This window comes from Seriola aureovittata, chromosome 6, assembly GCF_021018895.1.
Source record: "Seriola aureovittata isolate HTS-2021-v1 ecotype China chromosome 6, ASM2101889v1, whole genome shotgun sequence".
Taxonomy (NCBI): Eukaryota; Metazoa; Chordata; class Actinopteri; order Carangiformes; family Carangidae; genus Seriola; species Seriola aureovittata.
The window spans coordinates 23,240,430-23,266,586 of NC_079369.1; the positions used below are offsets into that span (position 1 = coordinate 23,240,430).

A 26,157-nucleotide genomic window follows, 5' to 3' on the forward strand; every position below is an offset into this window, starting at 1 on the left:
CGAAATAAAGTCAGACATTAGGACGAGGTTAGAACACGTCGAACACTAAATTAAACCCGAGTGGACAATAACGTTCACGTTGAAGCATAGAGCTTATAAGCAGGTGGATTCATCTCTCAAACTAAATTTGTGGACGATATCCTAGTACAGTGGAGTGACTTATCCGGTCTGCGCTACGTACATATTGTACAGTGAAATCTTACTAATCTGGTTTTTAAAATAAATTTCTGTTCTCGGTGGAATTTTGTCTAACTAAGTGAGTGGATAAGGGCGTTCTTCGGCTTAAATGGTGCCAAAAATAAGATTAGAGTGACACATCTTAGTTTTTTTTTTTTTTTTACTCTCATGCTATGGGCGTGGTTTATGGCAGTTTAAAAATGTAGTCGATAGTTGATTGGTTGAGAACTGTGTATTCATATGGTTTCGTTGTATTCTCATTACCCATTGGATAAGACGTATCCATCCCTCGCTTATGATTGGCTGATTAAACAACACGACCGAATTTCAAACTAGAACGTCTTTCGGTGTGTTGTTGAAGGAAGCGTGTTTAACGTTTGCTAGTCGGCTGGTATCGGAGTGTTAGTAAGCCGTCAGTGTTAGCAGAGGGGAACATGGATTGCTAGGCGTTTAAAAAACTGACTACGAAACATGTGGCTAGCTATTAAGCTATTTTTATTTTAACGTAAATGGCTGAAACCGCGACTTCAACACGGACAGGATTTCTGGACTTCAGTCCAGTAAGGAGTTGCAACGCGAACAAGGAGAACGATGTTCCAATTTTGAGTTTGATCCAGTTTTCAAAGGCTCCTTTTGTCACATTTGGGACAGTAAAGTTGGGGACATCCAAGTCGGCTGTTCTGCGAATTGAGAATCCTACGGAGGATGCAGAAGCGGAGGTTACAGTTGAAAGGATCCCCTCAAGTAAAGGCTTCTCTGTGGACCACAACACGTTCACCATTCAGGTAGGTTCTTAGCTACCTCACAGCTTGTGTTTACATGAAGGGAAGCCTTTAAGTCAATGGAAGTTTGAACCAAACCTGTAGCCTTTGTGATAAATGGTCTTTAAATTTACACTACTGAACTGTGATAACATTGCAGTAGTTGTCTCGAGCTGCAGCAGGATGATGGAGACATAGGCATGTCCCGCAGGGCCTGAAAACCAAGCCCAGGAGCTTTGTTTTGCCAATAGTCAGACATGAACTAAGTTAACATATCTCTCTGCTTCCATTGCATCCATTGTAAGACTTGCAGTTGGTATATTTTGCCTTGTGCTTTGTGTTTGCAGCCTGAGGGCTCTTTCAATTTGACAGTAACCTGGACTCCAGCAGAAGAAGGTGGGACCAGAGAGCTCATCATATTCAATGCCAATGGGGTCCTCAAGCATCAGGCTGTTCTGCTGGGGAGAGCAGAAGCACCAAAAAAGAAAAAGGTGAGCCACACATGGAGGTTTTTAACAGCCACAGACTCTTATTTAAGTACATTGTCCATACAAAGTCAATTTCAATTAATCTGTTAGATTTTTGAATAACAAAAAAGTGTAAAAAAAAATACTCCAGTTTCATAAAGCCATGGTCTATACATTCAGATTGCTTGTATAGTCAAACCAGGAGTCCAAAACCCTGAAACATTTTGTTTAATATATCAAAAGCCAAAGAACCAGCAAATCTTCACATTTTGACAAACTAAAACCAGTGACCTTTTGGCATTTTTTGATTTTAAAAAATGATTTTGAATGATTAATTTGATCATGTCTTCAGTGTGCCTGGCTTAAGGCGGTGCTACTTAAATATGACCTCACCAGCCTTGGAAAACACCCTCTCGCATGGCACTGATGATGCTGGTGAAACTGAAAACTTCAGTGCCATGTTCTTCAGGTGGAGATGCATAAGGTTTTGTGTATCCTCAACTGTACCAGTAAGATTGATATATGTCAATCCTTATATTTCTTCATATCTTTTTTTTCTTGTTTCAGAAAAGCTTATGGGACACAATCAAAAACAAAAGGGAAGGTGAGAAAGTAGCTGTCCCTAGGAGAAAGAAAATGGAGCCCCCCCTGAAGATGGCAGCCAATAAAACCTTCCAAGTGTCCCGAAAGCCGCAGTACAAACGAGATAAGCCACGCAGCCCGCTTGCTTCACTCAATGAGGGCAAAGCTGTCAGAGAGAGATCCCTCACGAAGCACAGCCCCATTGACGATCACCCTCGGAAATCAGAGGAACAGAAGGCTATAAATCCCAACCAGAGGCAACAGTCTCTGGCCTTGTCAGACCAGGAGAATATCCATCATATTCAGAGGAACTCTCCTATCGTCCTACTTGTCCCAGCCGCAAAGCTGATGGACTCTGGCAGCATGTGTGCTAGCCCAGATGCCTTGGGGAGCAAACCTGAAAGCAAAGATCTTACCAAAATACTTAACAGGACGCTTTCACCTATTGGGACACCAGAGAGATTTAAGAAACTCATGCCTTGTATTCAGTCACACAGCCCAGTTCCTGCTACTGTAAAGTCTGTGGCTGTGGAGACTGTTAACAGTGAGTTAACTAGAACCCCAGTTCTATCTTTGAAAGATGCATTGGCCCTCATTGACTCTGACCTGAGCCACATTAACACCAGTCCTCGAGACTCTAATTCTAGCTGTGATTTCTCAGATTCACTGGAATCCAAGAGTGGAAGCCACGGCTGTGGACCCGACAGAAACGTCCTCAAAGCATTACCCGATAGCCCAGAGCTGACGGAGTCGACTGAGCCGAGACTGACTTTCTTTGTCAGTAAAAAGGTTGTTGTGAATGAGGTTGTTGTTTCAGAGGCTGATAAGGTCACGGAAATGGTAAAAAAGACGTCTTTTACCTCAGCCACAGTGATCAAGAGCAAAGCACCAGTGGAGGAAAACAGTTTGAGTGGAAGGAAAATAAAGAAGTCAAGACGAAGGCTCTTGGAGAAAACACTCGAGCTGTCTGACAGCAGCAGTCAGTGTGAGTCAGGACCAAACACTCCGAGACTTCCGGTTATAGATCCAGACACAGGATCTAAGGGATGGCAAAACTCTGAGGTGACCAGCCATCTTTGTGATGACACACATCAAGTCCTGGAGTTTACCTCTTCCAGCCCGACTCCACGACTCCACACCTCGGCCACACCCATCACCTTCCCTATCACCTCCCCTCCATCCGCGCGTCCTACTCGCTTCTCTTTCTCAGTCACCTCCCCACCTCCTGCAGCCCCTGTTTCCCTTGCTTTTACCGTCACCTCTCCGTCGCCCCCGGGCTCATCTTCTCCTCTTCACCGCAACCTCTCATCAAGCCCTAAAGTATATGAGCAGCCCCCAACCCTTTCTGCCCCTCTGTCCGTTCAAGAGGACTCATTTCCCATTCACATGGCAGTGAAGAGCAAGAAGAGGAAAAGTGAAGAGTATTTGAAAAGTGACGCGGCGGTAGAGGACGCCGGGAAAACTGCCAGGGTCAAAAGGAGCAAGGTGGCGGCTGGAAAAACCAAGCCCTCAGTGCACGAGAGGAGAAGTACATCACAGGGGCAACAGCAGAGAACAGCAGGTGAGCAAATGACTGTCTGTTATTTCTTCTGTTTCAGATATCACATGAAGGATATACAATGAATATTAAATCTGCACTTTTAAGGGCATTAATTAAGACGTGTACTTAGCTGCCGTTTTATGAACCACAACTAATGCGGTCTAATACAAAAGTCCTGTAGGAATTCCTGCCTTCGTTGAGGTCATTATGTTGTGTTTTTGATGAAACCCTTTCAGAGGGGTCTTGATTCAACTTTATGGTCGTTGTGGAGGATGTGGTTTGTGCTTGTGTTGAACTGTTTTGTTCGTTGTAATGTAAAATCATTAAAAGAGATTTTAAGAGATTTTTCTTATTCTCCATTATAAAGCCTTGAAGGTATATTACCTCAAATGCCTATCATTTTCTTACTACACACACACTAACTGATGGTTGCAGGTGGTTGTTTCCTTCAGTTAGATATTCACATTCGCCTTTGTACATCGATGTTAATGGAAGGTGTGCATTCATCCGTCAAAGTCAGTGAAAACTATTGAATAGTCTGTTTTCAGAGATGTTTTGTTACTTCTGTGTTAAAAATCATCCTTGCTTCTGGACCTTCTGTATTTACTGTTAAGCTTTTTTTTTTTTTTTTTTTTCAGGCTCAGTGCGCTCAGTGACTACATCATCTCTAAAGAGCACACGGTCTGCTGTTCCTGCCCGAGCAAAGCCTCCAAGCTCCAAACCCACCTCACGAGGTATAAAAAGATGTGAAAACATTCGTATCTTAACAAAAGTCAGAAAGCAAAGCCGAGACTCAAACCGGTGATGGCCATATGAAGAACAAGCTTTTGCTCATTTTCCAGCATTAATCGACCTTCTTTTCTGCTTCTCCCAGGTGCCCCGTTTCTGAAGTCATCCGCTGCTTCATCTGTGAAGATGGCAAAAGTCGTTGCAGTAGCGCAGTCAAAGCTGACCTTTATTAAGCCGGCGCAAACGGGTATTTGACCACAGGACATTGTAAAATGAGCTTTTCTGATGTGAGAAGAAACATTATTACTTGCTTCCTATCTTTAAACTTTTATTTTGTCCTCTGCATCTACCCTTGTCTCGCAGCCATACCTAGGCACCCGATGCCGTTTGCCGCCAAGAACATGTTCTACGATGAGAGGTGGATTGAGAAGCAGGAGAGGGGATTCACATGGTGGATCAACTATGTCCTCACCCCAGATGACTTTAAAGTCAACACTGAAGTTGCTAAAGGTAACATCCATCCACTCAAACATTCAGCAGGCTGTCATTGCTCCGGGGAAACGCTTATCTTAATTAAAGGAGGCAGAAGTGTCAAGTGTTTGGTTTCAAGAAATATAGAAATGATCTTGCTCTTAGAGTAGCTCCCGGCTCATTTATTGACTTGCTGAACATCTTATAACTGAAATACACCTAGGTATTCTCTATTTAAATGAGTATCTACGCTCGAGGTGTTTGTATAAGTGGACTTTGTACGTCTGTGCAAGTCTTAAATTTTTTTTTCATGTTTTCCTGTGTAGTGAGTGCCGTATCTCTTGCCATTGGCAACAACGACAACTTCAGTGTGCCTAAAGCTCCCACCAAAGAGGAGATGTCTTTCAGCACCTACACGGCTCGGCGGAAGATTAACCGCCTCCGTCGTTCTGCCTGCCAGCTGTTCACGTCGGAGGCAATGGTCAAGGCCATTCAGAGGCTCGAGCTGGAGGTGGAGGCCAAGCGGCTGCTTGTCCGGAAAGACCGCCACCTGTGGAAGGACATAGGTAAATATGAAACGCACCAATGTTGGGTATGTAAATGTTCTGAAGTTCCTATCAAAACCCAAATAAGGTTGAAATTAACATTATTTTCTTTTTCTCTTCCTTTTCTTTTTTTTTTTTTCTCTCAGGTGAACGCCGAAAAGTCCTCAACTGGCTTCTTTCGTACAATCCGCTCTGGTTACGGATAGGACTTGAGGTATTCTGATATGACAGTGTTTTCATCTGCTATGTCGCGAGTTTCTTCGCCATCCATGCTCAACACAGCGTTTGCTTCTTCTCAGACCATCTACGGGGAGTTGATCTCGCTTGAGAGCAACAGCGATGCCTTGGGTCTGGCTATGTTCATCCTCCAGCGGCTGCTGTGGAACCCGGACATCGCTGCTGAGTTCAGACACCTCAAAGTGCCTCACCTTTACAAAGATGGTAATTTAAGACCGTTGGATGTTATTATGTTGTGTGTCACTATCAGATGTGTAGAAAATTCAGGTGTATTCTGAGGTGGAGGCTTTCTTTGCCTTCACGTAGTATATTTAAATCCATTGTAATTAAAGGGATATTGTGTGGGTTATCAGCTCAGGTTCACATTTCCTATACCAACATAAGCCTCTTTTTCCTTATCATAAACAGACAGCAATACAAACTAATGAGGCAAATTGAAAATTAAGAACGTAGGTATGAGTTGAACTTTAATTATACGCCTTGACTAAACAAAACTTTTCAATTTCCTGCTGACAACTATGACATTTTCAGATGATATCTCCGAAATGGATTAGTGTGCATGGTGCCAAAATAATTTGTACATGTGATAAAAGTCTCTCCAACTAATGGCAGAGTAGTTGCAGCTATATTGATTTACCATTGAACTGGCAAAGCTGTAATCAACTTATGCTGCAGGGCCTAGAATACCTGGAATGTAGAGTTGCAATTCACAAATATTTTCATTATTGATTCATCCCACATCATTCATTAGTTGTATGACGTGCTAGAAATGAAAAACATTTTCCCACAGTCTGAAGTATCATGTTCAAATGTCTTGTTTGTGTCATTACATGATATGATTGCAATCATATAAAGCAGCAAACCCTCAGATTTTAGCTGAAACCAAAGAATGTTTAGAGATTTTGCCTAAATAATAACTTAAATTGATCATCAAAATAGTCGCCAGTTAGTTTTCTTTCAGTAGACCAAGTGATTAATCAGCTCATTAATAGACGATAGAATTAAATATTTTTGCAAAGAGATTAAAAGTGTCATTTGATGAGATATCCCAAAATCTCAGACTTAATTTTTACTCCTGAAATTCTGCTAGGAATATACTTTAACATTTCAGACCAAAAATCCATCTTTGCTATAGATCTTAAGATAATGGTCAAACACTTAAAGGTTTTCTCTTCATTTTGAATTTTTTGAATCGCACATATTACTTATAACAACATACACACATACCAGTTTAGTTACGTTATTATGTTATGATGAATATAAGGGAATTAATTCAAAACCAATAGGATTTCCTCTGTAATGGAGCAAAACAAATGTGTTTCATGTTTGTTTTTCAGAAAGTTAGACTCCATTGTGTACCTTTTTTCAGAGTTGTGTTACTCTGGAGTCTGGTGTAAATGTCTGTTTAACTTTTTGGTTTTAGGCCACGAGGAGGCGCTGTCCCGCTTTACACTGAAGAAGCTGCTCCTGCTGGTGTGTTTCCTGGACAAGGCCAAAGAGTCCCGACTGATTGAGCACGACCCCTGTCTGTTCTGTGTGGACGCAGAGTTCAAGGTAGTTCAAGGCCTCCCCATGTTGTCAACAAACGTTAAATACATGAAAAAGAATTTAATCACTAACTCATTAAAGGTCAAAGAAACAGTCAAATCGTAAATTTGGTAAATATCAGTTTAAAAACTCCAGCATTGGTCTCTTATATCATTGTGGTATTTGTATCTTGTCAGGATGTCAGTACGGTATTCTACTTTTCTTACTGTCTGAGACCTGATCGAAAATTAGGTTTATTTTTAGTATATAATAATTAAGATGTAAAAATCAAAGATAATTACTAACTTGTTCCCCCAGAGCTCAACTGGGTGTGACAACTGAAGCTGATAGTGGAGCATGGAAACAGACATATCACTAGACTTAATAATCAGATTGACTGAGTGTCAGAATCATACAATGTTAACTTGTGTAAATGACACACAGTTCTTATTTGACTACCTTGACCTGCCTCTTAAATAACTTGCCAGCTGAGACCAGGTTTTATCCAGGCTCTCCTACAGTATCATACCATAGACAGGTTATTACTGTTTCCTCTCATTATATCTTTTTGGGCTGCATTAACCTGCTTCTTTCTGATGTTTTTTTTTTCTTCTTCTGTATAGACGAGTAAAGACCTGCTCCTGGCGTTCTCCAGGGACTTCCTGAGCGGAGAGGGAATCCTTCCCCGGCACCTCGGCTACCTCGGGTTACCCGTCTCCCACGTTCAGACGCCCCTGGACGAGTTCAACTTCGCTGTGAAGAATTTGGCAGTCGACTTGAAATGCGGCATTCGTCTAGTGTGAGTGAGACATGATGAATTTAATGCGATGCTCAGATCCCTGTTGGGGATAGATGCTTTTCTCAGAGGTCAGGCTCAGCTACACTGCAGTATTTTGTGTGTGTGTGTGTTTCGGACTCTTAAACAGAGCAGTTTCAGACGAGGGAGTACTCACTGTCTCTAACTGTCCTGTTTATTTTACAGTATTGCTGATCATAGTTCTGTCTCATATGCGCGTTTGTCTTTTTCAGTCTGTCGACCCAGAAACATACAAGCAATACTTATGTTTTCATACAACTAAACTGACATTGAGCTATTGTGTTTGAAACCGTAAAATATATATTTGGTGTTAAGTATAGTTTTTACCTAGGTTTTCCTACTGCTGAATTTTCAAATGTTACAATAAAAACTGCTTCACGGAATAACAACTTGTAAAGCAGGTGAGCAGGGACCTGTGCACTTTTTTTATAATGATGTACATGGTCATTAGCTAATATCTCACAATGTAGGGTTCAGTGTGTAGTGAAAAAGTGCCACAGTAACAGGATGTCGAAAGTGGAGGAGAACAAAGCTTCTTATGTATCATCATTAGAAAGAGTTTTTTTTTTTTTTTTTTTCATCTTGGGTTTCCTTCCAGGCGTGTGATGGAGCTTCTCATCCAGGACTGGAGTTTGTCGGCGAAGCTCCGGCTGCCAGCCATCAGCCGCCTGCAGAAGGTCCACAACGTCGACATCGCTCTGCAAGTGCTCAAAAGCAAAGGGGTCGACCTCAAGGATGAACACGGTAATTATAATTTTCCTCCTGGGCAAACAGCGAAACGGGGAGTAACTCAACCTGAAAGAATGTCAGTGTTTTGTGCTTAGGTAAAAGATGTAGGCAATGAGATTTCCTGACATTTCACTGCACACCTTTTGTGTTTGATCACACACAGCTGCTGTTGTACAATACAACAACTGGATTACTTTGCCTTTTAGAATGTGAAAGAATGGGATCGTTTGTGAGCGGCTAAGTAGTCAAGGAAAGAAAATAACATTTAAAAGAAAGTATCCACTAAATCACAAAACAGACAAGACATAATGCTTTAAAGTGACTTTTTTTTTTTTTTAAATCATGAAATTACTTTATCAGTTGTGTTTAATGCCTAAATGGGTAATATGAGCATTAATGGACCAAAATGCACCTAATTATTTTCACTATCAATCAGTCTGTCAATTATTATTTTTGTTTTGATTCATTCATCAATACTTTATTCTGTAACATAATTACACACAAATTGTGAAAAGCTCAGTTCCCAAAGTGCAAGGTCATGTCTTTAATTTTGTTCTGCCCATCACAGATGGATCTGAGAAGATGGAGCCAGCAAATTAATGGGGATACATTTTTTTTCAGTCGCCTAATTTATAAATTGAGTAATTTTGTTTTCGATAGAACTCTTTTCTTTATCAATTTACTGTTCACTCTAATTGTCAGAATTAAGAAACTGTGAGCAATGCCTGTCAGTTTCCCAGAGGGCAAGGTGATGCCTTCAAATAACATTTTTTCCAACCATAGTGTCGTACACTATATTGGATATTAAAGGATATTAAATTTACATTGATGTTAAACAGAAAAAGAAAAAATTCTCATGTTTGAGAATGAGGAGCCTTTAGTGCTTAATACATGACTTTAATGCATTTACTGTAACTGATGTGGTTCAAAGGTGTGTCTTTATTTTCAGGCTCCACCATTGATTCCAGAGATATTGTGGATGGACACAGAGAGAAGACGTTGAGCCTCTTGTGGAAAATCATCTTCACATTTCATGTGTGTATCCGACTTAAGTGGCCGGCAGTTCACAAAATGGCAGTCTTTTTTTTTTGTTTGTTTGTTTTTATTTTTGAAACCTGTGAAAAGAGTTGATTGATATGCTGTTGTCAAATAATCTGTGAAGGTGGAGGTGATTCTGGATGAGGATCAGCTGAGAGAGGAGATCGGCTTCCTGAAGAGAACCTTGAGGACCAAACAGAAGCTGGTGTCTCTCAGGGCCGATCGGGGCCTTCAGCCGAGTCCCGCAAAGACCCGGGCACCATACGAGCACAGCAGCACCAAGATTACCCTGCTGATGGACTGGGTCCGTGCTGTGTGTGACTTCTACAATCTGAAGGCGAGTTTGACGTTTTCATTTCCAGCTCACAGGTGAAAGAAAATACTGACGTGTGTTTGGTGTTGAATCTGGATTTGAGGCTGATGATGAAGTTTATTCTTTAGGATAAACCCCTTGAGATTAATCATCTCAGTCTTGGGTTTGAATTGTCCCGTAAACATGCTAGTGCTTGAGTTTGTTTTGTAAACGCAGCGATGGCCAAAGCGATCATCATCACCACTGCCGGCAAGGAACCATGTTTTGTGGCAGAGGAAACTTACAAAGAGCCCCTTTTAAAACAAGAGAGCAGGAGGTTGCTACTCTGTCTGTTGATATTAGTCCTAAGAATGTCAACAAATGTCCAACCTGCAATTATAATTGATTTGATATGAGAGGTATTTTCCACATTTCTGACATAATATCAACATAGCATAACATTTGACCTTGATCTAAATATGACACATTAAAGAAATGCTTCACTGTTGTTGAAGGTTATTTTCATAGCCCTGTCGCAGTCTCCGAAGTTTCATTTATTAAGTCGGTTGTCTGTCTGTGCAGGTGGAGAACTTCACCGTGACATTCTCGGATGGCCGCGTCCTCTGCTACCTTATCCACCACTACCACCCCAGTCTCCTGCCAGAGGAGGCTGTCAGTCACAGCACCACACAGACCGTCGAGTGCTCACCGAGGGGCCGCCTGGAGCTCAGCTGCTCAGCCAGCGACTCTGACAGCTCCTTTGACTCCTTGCCGACAGGCCTGAACGGTACATGTCAGCTGGCTGCTGTGTTTTTAGTGCAAATGTCTTTATGGATTGTTACTTGTACATCACACAGACATTTGTGTTACATTAGACTATTGGAAACAAGGAATTTGGTTTAAAAAAGAAATTCAGGGAAATCTATGAATGCTGACATAGAAATAAACCAGAATGTATTTTCCAACATGTTTCATACAATAAGAGTTTTTTTCATCCACAGCAAATCCATCTGTTGTGTAATCTATACTGTTCATTGGAATGAAAAGAGTTTAAGTTTTTAAAGTACACTGATGTATCTTTGGAAATTAATTGAAAGGCTAAAACTAATTAAATCTGAGCAATATTTTAACTCAAATGCATAATAATTTTCACCCTGAATGATGGCTAAAAAGTAAATTGCAAGTTTATAGGCTTGTATGTATGTATGACTTCTTGTGGAGGTTATGAAGAATTTGGAGAGAATTCAACCCGTATCTTAAATCTGTAAGAATCATTGAGGGCATGCCCTAATTTTCAATGATGTTGAGAGTACACTTAAAGCAGAATAAATACACACAGAAATAATAATACAATTTATTTTTTTTTTAAAATGGAATGACTTGTGATTACAGTATCTGTGTCTTTTTGTGAACAGGCCCAGAGTCTCCGTCAGTAGAATTTAAAGAGCTACTCGAAAATGAGAAAAGCAACTTCAGACTGGTCAACAATGCTGTGGCTTACCTGGGCGGAGTTCCTGCCATGATCAACCCGGCTGACATGTCCAACACCATCCCCAATGAGAAGGTGAGAACAGACGGGAGGTTTCACACATACACTGCATAGAGCCGTGTTTTTATGTAACACACGTCTGTTTAATACTCAGCCCACATGCAGCGTGCTTATATGCACTTAAAGAACCAGGTTACACATATAATTGTTTACATGCACTGTAGTAACCTGCTTACGGTTACCTGTTACAACTAGGGCTGCACTTTCGTACTTTTGCTTTGAAGAAATGACAAAAATGATTATTCGGGTATCAACAGTTGTTTTTTTTCTGTCATTTAACTAATAAATTCATTGACTGTATGTGGATTTACAGTAAAGCTGTAATGACCAATCTTTTGCACATGTGTAAAAGCAAATTTGAAACTTGGTTAACTGTACGGCCAATAAATAAGTGATCTCTTAGCTGGGGAAATCAGGTTTTTCTAATCTCCTACCAGGATTACAGAAACCGGGTTTTATGAATTTTAAGATGTCAGCTTTTACTGGAGGGAAGAGACTGCATTCTGGCTCCTTGGTGCATTTAAACACACTTTCAGTTTCATTCAGTGTAAATGATTTTTAGTGGAGCTGTCTTGTTTTCCATCATCAGAAGAATATTATTCATGTTCATAAGTATTGAATAAACTGTCTGAAGTCATAAATGCAGTCTTGGAGTTATGTTTTGCTTAAAGGTACAATTAAAACACTCACGTCTCTTACTCTTACTGGGTTATTTCTTTTTAGAAATCTAAGCTGACGAACGCATCTCTTTTTTTTGTCTGTTTACAATCTGTTTTTCAAGAGGTAAATTCAAGCTAGTCTGTGAAATATGAATGCTCCTCATTTATCCCAGTGTACATCAAATCATGTTTAAAATGCAGCACCAGCTGTTATTTACCAAAAAAAAAAAGAATTGACAGAATCATTTAAAAAAAAAAAAAAAAAATTTTTTTTTACGATAAAGCAATCACAACCTACACTAATGTATTTTTGTGGAACACCACTTTGAAAATGATTGTTACGTTTTTTTTTAAACATCTTTAAAAAAAAAAAAAAAGTATCCACAATGGGCAAAAAATATCAAGACCAGAGTAAAATACTAACGCTCTGCCTTCATTCACTTGTGTTTATTTCCAGATTGTGATGTCTTACCTGACCTTCTTATGTGCTCGCCTGCTGGACCTGCGGAACGAGACCAGAGCAGCCCGGGTCATACAGGGAGCCTGGAGGAAATACAGACTAAAGAAAGATCTACAGCTCTACAAGGTTGGTGCAATGTTTGTTACAACTGTAAAGTGATTCTGTTTATTAATCTGATTTTTTTGTTTTTTAATTATTATGAATTTATTTTTTTTTTTTATTCCATTTAATTTTGTTGGACATCAAGAAACAAATTCAACTCAGTCATACAATTGCTGTTTCTGTCAGATTGTTGGGGTACCAGTTATTAGTTTGTTGGTCAGGGTTGCACCATTGTTGTCTTTGATTTATCAAAAGTCGATCTGGTTCATGCTAAAAAAAAAAAATGAAGCTAAAAATATATCGGTCCCCTTCTTGCTTAAAGTGGCTATAATGAATTATTGTGATACTGACAATGTATCAAGTAGCAACTTCCAGGGCTGAAAAATGGGGCCAAAAACACTTCCTCTAATGACCAATTTTTATATAACTCACCTGTTTAAGTTTTATCAAGACTTAAAGTTATGCATAGTTGAGGCCGCTCTGAGTGCCAGCTTGGTGAGCATGTGCTCGCCACAAAATCAGTATGCACTGCAGTCTTGGCTCCACACAAGCCCCACCTCTTGGCCGATTTTTGGATTAGCTGTGAGTTAGGCGGGGTAAGGCGCTGCCAAGATGGCGATGGTGGAGCAGCTCAATCTGAACTTCAAAACCGCTCTTCAGAAACCTATGGGTGACGTCACCAAGGCTGATGACTGAAAAGTAATGAATTTATTTTGTTTCTTGATTTTGTTTGGACACAGGAAAGAAACGTGGCTGCTGTGAAAATCCAGTTAGTTGTGAGGAGTTTTCTCCAGAAGCGCAGAGCAAAGAGGCAAAATCAAGCTGCCGTCATCATCCAGTCAGTCTGGAGGGGTTATGTAGCACGCAACAGGCTGAGGCTGAAGAAAGAGGCTCAACTTCGGGCTCTGCAGCATAAAGCAGCAACCATCATCCAGGTAAGTGTTTATTACATACGCATGGATGAAAGCATCCGTCGGCAAAATGTAAATGACAAAGCTGTTTGAGATGATCCATTTAGACTTTTTGACTTGGTATCTAGACTTGCTTTGAATATAAGTAAATATTACTGTTGAAATAAAAGGACACATTTTTCGACATTCTCAGTTGTTTATTTTAACTTGTTGATCTGACAATATCAATGTCTGTCCTTCTTACAGCAACGACACTTGCTGCATATTGAAGCCTGCTTTTGTAATTGTTCTTTGAATAGATGGTTCTTATCTTGTCCATGCAGGCACAGTGGAGGATGTTTTCAGCTATGAGGGCTTACCAACGCCTCAGATACTACACCATTGTTGTCCAAGCACAATGGCGAATGAGGAGTGCAGCCTCTGCTTATGGAAAAATCTACTGGGCAACAACAGTCCTTCAGAAACACTCACGAGCACGGGCTCTTGCAAAAAGAGATAGGGAATCTTATCTGTCCCTTAGAACTGCGGTGGTGAAATTACAGAGAGGCTATAGAAGATGGAAAGCCCAGAAAACGGAAAAGGAAAACTGTGCTGCCAAAGCGATACAAGCTGTGTTTAAGAAATGGTACAAGGAAAAAATGGCGAAACGAATTGCGACTGCTGTAAGGATTCAGTCCTGGTACAGAATGCAGAGGTGTCTCCATCAATACAGAAAAATCAAAAGAAGTGCTGTGTTCATTCAAGCTCAGTACAGAGGTCACGCACAGAGGCACTGCTTTAAGATGTTGAAGCTACAGCAGCACTCGGCCATTGTCATCCAGAGTGCGTTCAGAGGTCATGCTGTCAGAAAACAGGTGGCAAGGATGAGATATGCTACAATCACAATTCAGCGCTGGTTCAGGGCCACTGTGAGAAGAGACGTGGAAAGGCAAATGTTTGTGAGGATGAGATATGCTGCTGTTACCATACAGGCAGTCTATCGTGGAAAAGTGGCCCGGGAGTTGCTGAAAAAGCAGCACAGGGCAGCAGCGGTGATCCAGGCAGCTTTCAGGAGACATACTGCCCAAAGACGCTACCTTGCCTTGAGAAAAGCTGTAGCTGTGATACAGCAGAAGTACAGAGCCACAATCTTGGCTCGTAAGACAATGAAGGATTTTGAGGCTCTCAGGAATGCTGCACTCCTTATACAAGCTATCTGGAGAGGCAGAGCTGACAGGATCAGGATAGAAAACTGGCATCAGCGTGCAACTCTGATACAGGCTTACTATCGACGGCACCAAGTGCAAGCAGTTTACAGGTCAAAGAAGGCAGCAGCTGTAGTCATACAACGTCACTACAGAGCTTATGTGGCTGGAGAGGAGATGAGGAAAGCATACCTATACAAGAGAGCAGCCTGTGTTACTCTTCAAGCTGGATTCAGAGGCATGAGAGTTAGGACAGAGCTTAAGAAAAAGCAACAGGCAGCAACTGTCATTCAGTCTTCAGTTAGGATGTTTTTATGTAGGAAAAGATATTTTCTCCTCCAAAGTGCAGCAATTATCATCCAGAGTCGATACAGAGCCCTCCTCCTCTGCAAAGCACAGCAAAATGAGTACAGAGAGCTAAAGCAGGCTACCATAAAGATACAAGCTGTCTACCGGGGCTTTAGAGTTAGAGAAGACCTAAAGAAAAAGCACGACGCTGCCAGAGCAATCCAAGCTCAGTTCAGGATGCACAGAATGCGCATGGCTTACCTTGCCATCAAATGTGCTGCCATTATCATTCAGGAACGCTACAGAGCCAAAATGCTCAGGGATCAACAGTTGCAGGGGTACAGAACGATGAAATCTGCGGCTGTAGTCGTCCAGGCCGCATATCGTGGCCACAAGGCCAGGAGGAAGGTTGCAGAGATGCACCGAGCTGCTACAGTCCTTCAGAGAAAATTCCTCACAATCAGAGATAGAAAAAGGTTTTTAGCTGTCAAGGCAGCAGCTTTGGTTTGTCAGCAGAGGTACAGAGCAGTGACCATGGCAAGAAAAGACCGTCTGGAGTATCTGTCAAAGCACAGGGCAGTCATTTGTCTGCAAGCAGCCTACAGAGGATACAAGGTCAGAAAGCAGTTGCGTATCCAGCGTACGGCAGCTGTAATCATTCAGTCTCACTTCCGAAAGTACCAGCAGAAGATCTACTACAAGAGGCTGTGCTGGGCTGCCAATGTAGTTCAAGCGCGTTATCGAGCCAATAAAGACATGAGAGAGAAGATGCACGCCCTGAGTGAAAAGAGAAAGGCTGCTGTTGTCTTACAAGCTGCCTTCCATGGAATGAAATGCAGACGAATCATCAAACAAAGGCATCAGGCTGCCAGCGTTATCCAAAGAGCTTACAAAGCCCACTGTGAACGCAAGCAGTACCTTACCTTGAAATCCTCTGTCCTCACCATTCAGCGGAGGTATCGGGCCACTGTAGCAGCAAAGGAACAAATGCAAAAACACCAAAGATTGCGCAGAGCTGCTGTTGTCCTTCAGGCAGCATACAGAGGGCAGCAGGTCAGAAAGGAGGTGGCTCGTCGGCATCAGGCCGCCACCGTGATACAGTCTGTGTTCAAAAAACACAGAGAGGAAGTTAAATTCCAGGCCATGCGACTGTCTGCCATCATCATCCAGAGATACTATCGGGCTCATGTTCTCCAGAGGCTGGACAGAGAAAAGTTCCTAAAAATGAAACGTTCTGTTATTGTTCTTCAGGCAGCTTTCAGAGGTCACCGTGTGCGAAGCAACATTGCCAAGAAGCACAGGGCAGCTACTGTCATCCAAGCAAACTTCAAGAGGCACAAGCAGCAGTCAGCTTTCAAGAGACAACGCTGGGCAGCCTGTGTCTTACAGCAGAGGTTTAGAGCTCAGAGACAGAGAAACCTCCAGATTAAACATTTTCAAAACTGTAGAAAAGCAGCCATGGTATTACAGGCTGCATATCGTGGAATGAAGTCCAGACAAACCATCAAACAAAGTCACCATGCTGCCAGTGTTATCCAGAGAACATATAAAGCCCACTGTGAACGAAGGCAGTATCTGACCTTAAAATCCTCTGTCCTCACCATTCAGCGGAGGTATCGGGCCACTGTAGCAGCAAAGGAACAAATGCAAAAACACCAAAGATTGCGTAGAGCTGCTGTTGTCCTTCAGGCAGCATACAGAGGGCAGCAGGTCAGAAAGGAGGTGGCTCGTCGGCATCAGGCCGCCACCGTGATCCAGTCTGTGTTCAGAAAACACAGAGAGGAAGTTAAATTCCAGGCCATGCGACTGTCTGCCATCATCATCCAGAGATACTATCGGGCTCATGTTCTCCAGAGGCTGGACAGAGAAAAGTTCCTAAAAATGAGACGTTCTGCTATTGTTCTTCAGGCAGCTCTCAGAGGTCACCGTGTGCGAAGCAACATTGCCAAGAAGCACAGGGCAGCTACTGTCATCCAAGCAAACTTCAAGAGGCACAAGCAGCAGTCAGCATTCAAGAGACAACGCTGGGCAGCCTGTGTCTTACAGCAGAGGTTTAGAGCTCAGAGACAGAGAAACCTCCAGATGAAACATTATCATAACTGCAGAAAAGCAGCCATGGTGTTACAGGCTGCTTATCGTGGAATGAAGTCCAGACAAACCATCAAACAAAGTCACCATGCTGCCAGTGTTATCCAGAGAGCATATAAAGCCCACTGTGAACGAAGGCAGTATCTGACCTTAAAATCCTCTGTCCTCGCTATTCAGCGGAGGTATCGGGCCACTGTAGCAGCAAAAGAACAAAAACAGAAATACCAGAGAATGCACAGAGCTGCTGTCGTCCTTCAGGCAGCATACAGAGGGCAGCGGGTCAGAAAGGAGGTGGCTCGTCGGCATCAGGCCGCCACTGTGATCCAGTCTGTGTTCAGAAAACACAGAGAGGAAGTCAAATTCCAGGCCATGCGACTCTCTGCCATCATCATCCAGAGATACTATCGCTCCTGTGTTCTTCAAAGAAAACAAAGAGAAAAGTTCCTAAAAATGAAACGTTCTGTTATTGTTCTTCAGGCAGCTTTCAGAGGTCACCGTGTGCGAAGCAACATTGCCAAGAAGCACAGGGCAGCTACTGTCATCCAAGCAAACTTCAAGAGGCACAAGCAGCAGTCAGCTTTCAAGAGACAACGCTGGGCAGCCTGTGTCTTACAGCAGAGGTTTAGAGCTCAGAGACAGAGAAACCTCCAGATTAAACATTTTCAAAACTGTAGAAAAGCAGCCATGGTATTACAGGCTGCATATCGTGGAATGAAGTCCAGACAAACCATCAAACAAAGTCACCATGCTGCCAGTGTTATCCAGAGAACATATAAAGCCCACTGTGAACGAAGGCAGTATCTGACCTTAAAATCCTCTGTCCTCACCATTCAGCGGAGGTATCGGGCCACTGTAGCAGCAAAGGAACAAATGCAAAAACACCAAAGATTGCGTAGAGCTGCTGTTGTCCTTCAGGCAGCATACAGAGGGCAGCAGGTCAGAAAGGAGGTGGCTCGTCGGCATCAGGCCGCCACCGTGATCCAGTCTGTGTTCAGAAAACACAGAGAGGAAGTTAAATTCCAGGCCATGCGACTGTCTGCCATCATCATCCAGAGATACTATCGGGCTCATGTTCTCCAGAGGCTGGACAGAGAAAAGTTCCTAAAAATGAGACGTTCTGCTATTGTTCTTCAGGCAGCTCTCAGAGGTCACCGTGTGCGAAGCAACATTGCCAAGAAGCACAGGGCAGCTACTGTCATCCAAGCAAACTTCAAGAGGCACAAGCAGCAGTCAGCATTCAAGAGACAACGCTGGGCAGCCTGTGTCTTACAGCAGAGGTTTAGAGCTCAGAGACAGAGAAACCTCCAGATGAAACATTATCATAACTGCAGAAAAGCAGCCATGGTGTTACAGGCTGCTTATCGTGGAATGAAGTCCAGACAAACCATCAAACAAAGTCACCATGCTGCCAGTGTTATCCAGAGAGCATATAAAGCCCACTGTGAACGAAGGCAGTATCTGACCTTAAAATCCTCTGTCCTCGCTATTCAGCGGAGGTATCGGGCCACTGTAGCAGCAAAAGAACAAAAACAGAAATACCAGAGAATGCACAGAGCTGCTGTCGTCCTTCAGGCAGCATACAGAGGGCAGCGGGTCAGAAAGGAGGTGGCTCGTCGGCATCAGGCCGCCACTGTGATCCAGTCTGTGTTCAGAAAACACAGAGAGGAAGTCAAATTCCAGGCCATGCGACTCTCTGCCATCATCATCCAGAGATACTATCGCTCCTGTGTTCTTCAAAGAAAACAAAGAGAAAAGTTTCTAAAAATGAGATGTTCTGCTATTGTTCTTCAGGCAGCTTTCAGAGGTCACCGTGTGCGAAGCAACATTGCCAAGAAGCACAGGGCAGCTACTGTCATCCAAGCAAACTTCAAGAGGCACAAGCAGCAGTCAGCTTTCAAGAGACAACGCTGGGCAGCCTGTGTCTTACAGCAGAGGTTTAGAGCTCAGAGACAGAGAAACCTTCAGTTAAAACATTATCAAGAGGTCACAAAAGCTGTTATTAATCTACAAGCTGCCTTCCGTGGAATGATATCCAGAAGAATCATCAAACAAAGGCTTAAGGCTGTCAGTGTTATCCAGAGAGCTTACAGGGCCTACTCCCAACGCAAGCAGTATCTGAACTTTAAACAGTCCGTCCTCGCCATTCAGCAAAAATATCGGGCAACTGTAGCAGCTAAAGCACAAAGAACACAATACTTGGAAATGCGCAGAGCAGCCATCATCCTTCAGGCAGCATACAGAGGGCAGCGGGTCAGAAAGGAGGTCGCTCGTCGGCATCAGGCCGCCACTGTGATTCAGTCTGTGTTCAAAAAGCGCAGAGAGGAAGTCAAATTCCAGGCCATGCGACTGTCTGCCATCATAATCCAGAGATACTATCGCTTCTGTGTTCTTCAAAGACAAGAAAGAGAAAAGTTTCTGAAAACGAAACAATCCACCATCATCCTTCAGGCAGCATTTAGAGGCTGGTGCGTCAGGAGGGAAATTAGCCGACAACATCAACTTGCCATTGTGATCCAGTCGTGCTGGAGATGCTCAGTGCAGAGGCGAATCTTCCGAAGGAAGAGAGAGGCAGCTGTGACACTTCAGCGCAGGATCAGGGCAGTGCAGCTCGGCAGGATGGAGAGGAACAACTACATCCGTAAGAGGCACGCTGCCATCGCGCTTCAGACACACGGCCGAGCCTGGATAGCAAGACGACAGGTAATGGGCTTTATGTAAATTTCATGTTTTTGTAGTTTTCCAGACAGCCTATAGTTTACATACATTTATTGATTTTTTTTTTTAAGTGGTAATTTGAAATGGTGGTCAGACAAAAGCGAAATGAAGGAACACCACTACCTGTCATGAAGGAAGCAAGCCATATCAAAATGTCATGTAAATGGACCAAAAAAGAGTAAACAAAATATGATTAGAATCCTTTGCATGCCACTATGTTTCAGGCACTAGACGCAGCCAAGGCAGAGAAGAGGCTCCGTTTTACGTCTGCAGTCTTACATCATCTCAGCGCCATAAAGATCCAACGAGCCCTGAGAGCCCACTGGGCTTTGGAGTCGGCTAAAAGACAAATCCATTCCGTCATCACCATTCAGGTACAGATAAAAGCTCTGGTTTCCATTTTTTTCAAAACAGAATTTGTCACTGAAAAGGATTACGGTGTTCTGTTTCATTTAATTAAACTTGCCTTGAAACGATTCCCTTGTCTTTTCCTAGCGATGGGTGAGATCGAGGCAGCAGAGGGGACGGTATCTGGAGGACAGGAGAAAGGTGGTTATAGCCCAGCGAGCAATCAAGCGCTGGTTAGCCCGTCGCCACAAAGCTGCATCCGTCATCCAGGAGGCCGTCCGGAAATTCCTCCTTCTCAGGCGCCAGGAAAGGGTTCAAGAGGGGATTGTCAAAGCACAGGTACTACAGTCAAAGGTTGACTTTTATTTTGGCATCACAGATGACCACCTAGCTCTCTGAAATTGTTATTGACACTACTAGTCTCCAGTACGTAGACTCACGCCAAGTGCATGGTTAGAGCGTGGGATGTAGAGCATTACATACAACTAACAAAGCAGAAGATCAGCTGTCTAACATAATATGGACTGCAGACAGGAAAAAATCCACATATTGTTTTATTGTGATGTGTGCTTGAAAACTCTGGAAAAAAGGTAGAAAGAGCACCTTGATTTAGGGTCACTCGCAATTTTACTTTTCTGATGCCTTTTTGTTATGGACCTTGTCGGTATTCTTGACAATTCCTTGATTGTCTTGCTAAGTAAGTATGTCTGCACAACACTGTCAGGTCATCTCTGCTCGTTACTAGTGTTTTCTCAAACAGCTGAAATAATCTGTTGTGTTCTGTAGAAATTCACAAAGCGCTAATGACCACTTTTAAGTCGGCGTAAGCAGCCCTTCTAGTGTAACTCAGATGGTTTGATTTTACATGTCAAAAAGACAACACATGCTACCCTCTGATGGTATGGACTGCTGGAGTGTTGAAATATTCTCTCCTTCAGTCTGACGTTAGTGGACAAAGTGGCAGTCACAGACTGTGTATTGTTTCTGACCAAAAAGTAGCACAACTTCTTGTATTTCCAACTGACAGTCTGGAACATGTGACCATGTAAGGGCAGCAAGACTCTTTACCAGATCATATAAGTAAACCTGAGAGCACAATGTCTCAACAAAATCTTTGCTTTGAATAGATGGTTGAAAGTCTAAGGTCAATAAAATTGAATTGATTTACCCGTTCAGTCCCCACATTTGGTGACCCCCCCCCCCCCCACACCCCTCAGCATAGAATAATAAACATCCTCTGATACAATGCAACTAATTGTAGTTTTTTTTTTTTTTGTCTTTTTCCATCTTCTCCCTCCAGGCTCTGTGGAGAGGACACCGCTCCCGCCGACTGAATGACAATCCCAAGGTGGTGAAGTTGAGACACCGTTTACGCCAAGTCTCCGCTGGCGTCCGAGAGGAGGACAAACTGTGCAACAAGACGTCGTCTGCACTGGACTACCTCCTTCGATACAAACACTTCTCCTACATTCTAGAGGCCCTGAAAAACCTGGGTAAGGCCATTCCTGGAAATTGACACATGAAGCAACTATAAAGCTTTTTTTTGCCACAAAGTAGATTTAGTGGAAGAGCAACTACTATATTTATCATTCTTTTGCTTTATACACACACAAAGGTACAGAAAACAAAGCCAAGCACACATTTAAGTGAACATCAACAGAAATCAATTAAAAAAAACAAAAAAACAAATTGCTAAACTATATTTCCATAATTAAATTTACATATTTACTGCCCGAAGGACTCATACAAAACATTCTGCAGGGTTTACACCAATGAGGTCATCAAGTCCACACACTTCACAAAAGCAACAAACCTTTTTAAAGTACTGTTTTCCTTCCTTTTGGAGGACTTGATAGCATCTGTTGAGCTCATTTTCCATTGTCTAATACTTTGCTTGTTACTTTTTCCCAAAACAATGCAATCAATGTTTTATCAATCATTTTTCTTGGTTGGCCATTCAGTGAGACAATCAGAGGAGAGGGAGCACTGAGCCTCTCTTCTGATTGGCGAACTGTTTTCTGAGTGAGCAAATAAAAATATAGCAGATTTCAGGTAAACACTCAGAGAAACCTGCAAAGGTTGGTATGGTGGGACCAGGTGGGCGTAAGCCTGTATTAGATCACATATTACTAGAAAAAGCAACTTGGCCTTGTCTGTAATCTGGAAGACATATTGCCATCATTCATGAGGCCTCTCCAGCTTTCAGATCTGATCAGGCTACACAAATGCTAAGATAACTAAATACAGGATTTGGCAATCAGACATTAAAACGAGTTTACAATAACTTTTCGTCAATTTCTTAACTGACATCTGTATAAGGTTCACGAATTGATATGTCATATTGCTGCTACAGCAGTTATTTCAAACAGTTGTTTTTTAGGGAAATCATGACCTCCAAATGTAGCCACTCTATTGCAGATTTCAGATTCAGAGTTGTGCAACGAGAAACGAGGAGACTTTAAGGATGTGGCGGAGACAAAGTTCCTCTTCAGTTATTTCTCACTCTGCGTTGTAATAACAAAAGTTGCTTGTGTTGTCGAGGTGAAAAGTGAATTCATCACATACGTTAACTTGTGTTCCCTAAATGAAAATCCAACGTGTTATCTGTGCCGATTATGTGAGCAAGATGTCATGCTAACACGAAACCCTCCGTGTGTCTGTGCGCGTTTACAGAGACGGCCACCAGGCTGTCCCCAGAGTGCTGTGAGCGGCTGGTAGAGAGCGGAGCCACCAATGTCGTCTTCACACTCATCCGCTGCTGCAACAGGAGCGTCCCCTGCATGGACGTCATCACCTTCTCCATCCAAATCCTCCTTAACCTCTCAAAGGTAGCTCAGACCCAGAGCTGCTCATTCATATGTAATGCTGCCACATGAAGTAATCATGTCAAAAAAGTCCAAATGAAGGAGAATTCATAGAGAGAATCCAGCTGCACCTACACTAAGTTTTTCTTTTTAGACTTTATTTATAAGACATGGATGATAAATACTCCTTTCTTAACTTCAAAAACAAAGCAAACACGATTGAAATGGTGAAATAAGATGACATGAAAGAAATATACAAATGGAGAACATTGAGGCATTAAAATTATAATTAAATAGAAGTAAAGAATTGAGCAAGGCATTTTAATAGATTATATCCAGACATTGGGGCTTTTGACATATTTGTTAAGTACAGAAAATTCATTTTGAGGCCATTAATCATTGTGCATTCCACAATGGGAGGGGATTTTGTGAAACAGCATTTATGTATAGGCTATAGTATTTTGTTATGACGATGTTGACTGGAAATTCAAAATGCTTGTTCTTCAAGATGACCCTTAACTGGACAGATTTGAAGTGAGTTTACGTGATAATGCAGAGATGATCAGGGCATTTCCTCATAAGCTCTGATCTGTCACTTCCCTGAAGACTTTCTGTTCCTTTATATACAATGGTTGACGTTCAGGCCCAGTTTCCCTTCTGCAAATATCTTTTGGTCTTTGTGATTTTGGTGGTGGTTTCTGTTCCCAAAATTTAGTTTGCATCTGCAAAGTCTGCAATTTTATTCATGTGAAAAGCATGAGAAAAAAAAAAAAAAAAGATAAGGGGAAAAACTATTTTTAACTGTATAAATCTAAACTGCATTTAAGGCAAATGTGAGGAAAATGATTTAATAATTTCAATACTAAAACGACTACAAACATCTAAGAATTAAAAAGTGGATGAATTATTGCGTCTGTCACACGTCCTCTACCAAGTTCATTTCACAAAGAATCACAACCTTGGATATCGTCCACTCAAAGATAATTAGATACAGTATTCATCGTCAGGCACGGTTGTGTGTTACAGGCTTACATTTTAATGAGATTTCTAATCCCACAGAATCATTAATTCTACATCTAAATATGTGATATGCATTTTGGTGAAATTAGAAGTTGAAAGTTTAGTCTTGGAAATTCTGCCAAGGTTTCAGGATACAAAAAGATAAATTATAATTAAAAAGTTGTAGCACATTAAGACTGTTTTTACACATGTATTTAATAACGTTTCAGCTAGTATTGAAGTTCAGACAGTATATAGTGTATACAAGTAAATAGTATTTTGTTGCAGTTTGGACAGTGCATTTTTTTTTTTTTTTTTTTTTTTTTTTAAGAAGAAGCAGGAATTCCTCGATGCCTTTGCACAGTTTTAGTTGTTTCTTAGTCTGAACAAGTTATTGATTTTAAATACACATTTGTACTTTTCTCCCCTCTTTTCTTTCTTTTCCTCTCTTCCTCCCCTCAACCCCTCAGTACCACAAAACTATTGAGGCTGTGTATTCGGTGGAAAACTCTGTGGAGACGCTGCTGGATCTGCTACAGAGATACCGGGAGAAGGCAGGGGATAAAGTGGCTGAAAAAGGCGGCAGCATCTTCACCAAGGCCTGCTTTCTTCTTGCACTCCTGCTGCAAGACAAGCACCGTGCTGTGGTCTGTAGCTACTGTGACATACAGACTTTAAAATATTTTACAAAATTAAAACACCAATATAATATCATTATTAAAATACCTAAATAATACAAGCAATGATTGTAAATTGTAGTTTTTGCAAATGTAATGAAAACTTTTTTTTTTTTTAATTTATTTTTTAGGAGGTTATGAAGCTACCCAAGGTCATAGATAGGATACGCAGCATTTACCGCCTCACTGCTCGCAAGCACAAGATGGACGCAGAAAGAACTGTTATCAAACAGAAGATGAACGCCTCGATCAACGGGAGCTTCTTTGTTCAAGCAACACCTCGCAAATCCAGACCTGCACCAAAGTATGTATATGTACCGAATGTGCCTGAGATAGACAGAAGCATGGTGTGTATGTATTTGCATTGGTAATTGACGTGCTGTTTTTGTTTTTCAGGTTTGCACCAGAGTGGGTTCTCAGAAAGGACAAGCTCAAAGACATTGTGGACCCTCTCATGGCCATTCAAATGGTCGCAGACACTCTGTCCATTGTGTTGTAAATAGACAAGCTTTCAAATCTTTTTCTTCATCATCTCATTGTTTTCCCATCAGAAAATATTGTTGTTTTTTTTTTTTTTACCAATATATTTTCCATGTGTCCCATGTATATATTAAAATGGACTTGCTTCTTAAACATGGACTAGTTTCATGTATCTCTCTTTAATATTGTTTACTTCATTTTCCTTGGCTAGATTTACATAGGCAGAGAAAAACTGTGTTAACCAGTAATTTTTAAACATCTTACTCCCACATTGCAGCTCTTTATTAACACCACTAAATGTAATGTCAGAACTAAAAGCGAAGGGATTACTACAGTACTTCGTCCTGAGGGGGGGGGACATGAATTTAAGGCAATCCATCAACTAGTTGACACATTTTACTCAAAAGCACAAATTTGAACCACATGGTGGCGCTAGAGTCAAGGTATCACTAAAGTCATTAGGATTTACCTACAAAGAACCATACATATGTGTAAGCTGTTGTGCCAAGCCATCCAGCTGATGTGAAGACATTTCTTTAGATGTGTGAAAACTTAAAAGTCAGGGGATCACCAAAATCCATAGGATTCATGACAATCCATCCAATAGTTGAGATTAATTAATAATTAAGATTTATGATTTATATTTGTATTGCAAAACAGCTTTGGAATATCTTAAAAATTAAAGAGATAATGGGAGTCCCTCAGTGGCTCACCTAGTAGACTGTGTACCATGAAGGCTTAATCCTAGCCGCAGCAGCCCGGGTTGAAGTCAGGCCTGTGGCCCTGCATGTCACCCCCCCCCCCCCCCACCCCCACCCCCCCCCCCCACCACTGCAGCTGGAGTAAAGGCATAAAAAGCCAGAAAAACTTAAAAACAAAAGAAATTTCAATTACATTGAAGGGATAATAAGACAGGAATATCAATAAATGTCCTTCTTTTGTTCCCCTTAAAATTAAATAATGTTGAAAAGTTAGCAACTT

The 26,157-nt window shown here is 41.8% G+C and overlaps 1 protein-coding gene across 1 annotated transcript; it reads left to right on the top strand.

Moving 5' to 3' along the window:
* The first annotated feature begins 566 nt into the window (after positions 1-566).
* Positions 567-25,335, top strand: aspm (assembly factor for spindle microtubules). Its single transcript, XM_056378509.1, has 26 exons — positions 567-962; positions 1,286-1,429; positions 1,973-3,548; positions 4,166-4,261; positions 4,402-4,503; positions 4,620-4,766; positions 5,054-5,293; positions 5,419-5,486; positions 5,572-5,713; positions 6,933-7,063; positions 7,660-7,835; positions 8,452-8,597; positions 9,532-9,617; positions 9,745-9,957; positions 10,495-10,699; positions 11,328-11,476; positions 12,578-12,706; positions 13,423-13,617; positions 13,917-19,853; positions 20,093-20,242; positions 20,364-20,555; positions 21,517-21,709; positions 22,890-23,044; positions 24,490-24,666; positions 24,828-25,000; positions 25,093-25,335. The coding sequence occupies exons 1-26, from the start codon at positions 687-689 to the stop codon at positions 25,193-25,195; spliced, it is 11,301 nt and encodes a 3,766-aa protein (XP_056234484.1). The 5' UTR covers positions 567-686; the 3' UTR covers positions 25,196-25,335.
* Positions 25,336-26,157: the final 822 nt, after the last annotated feature.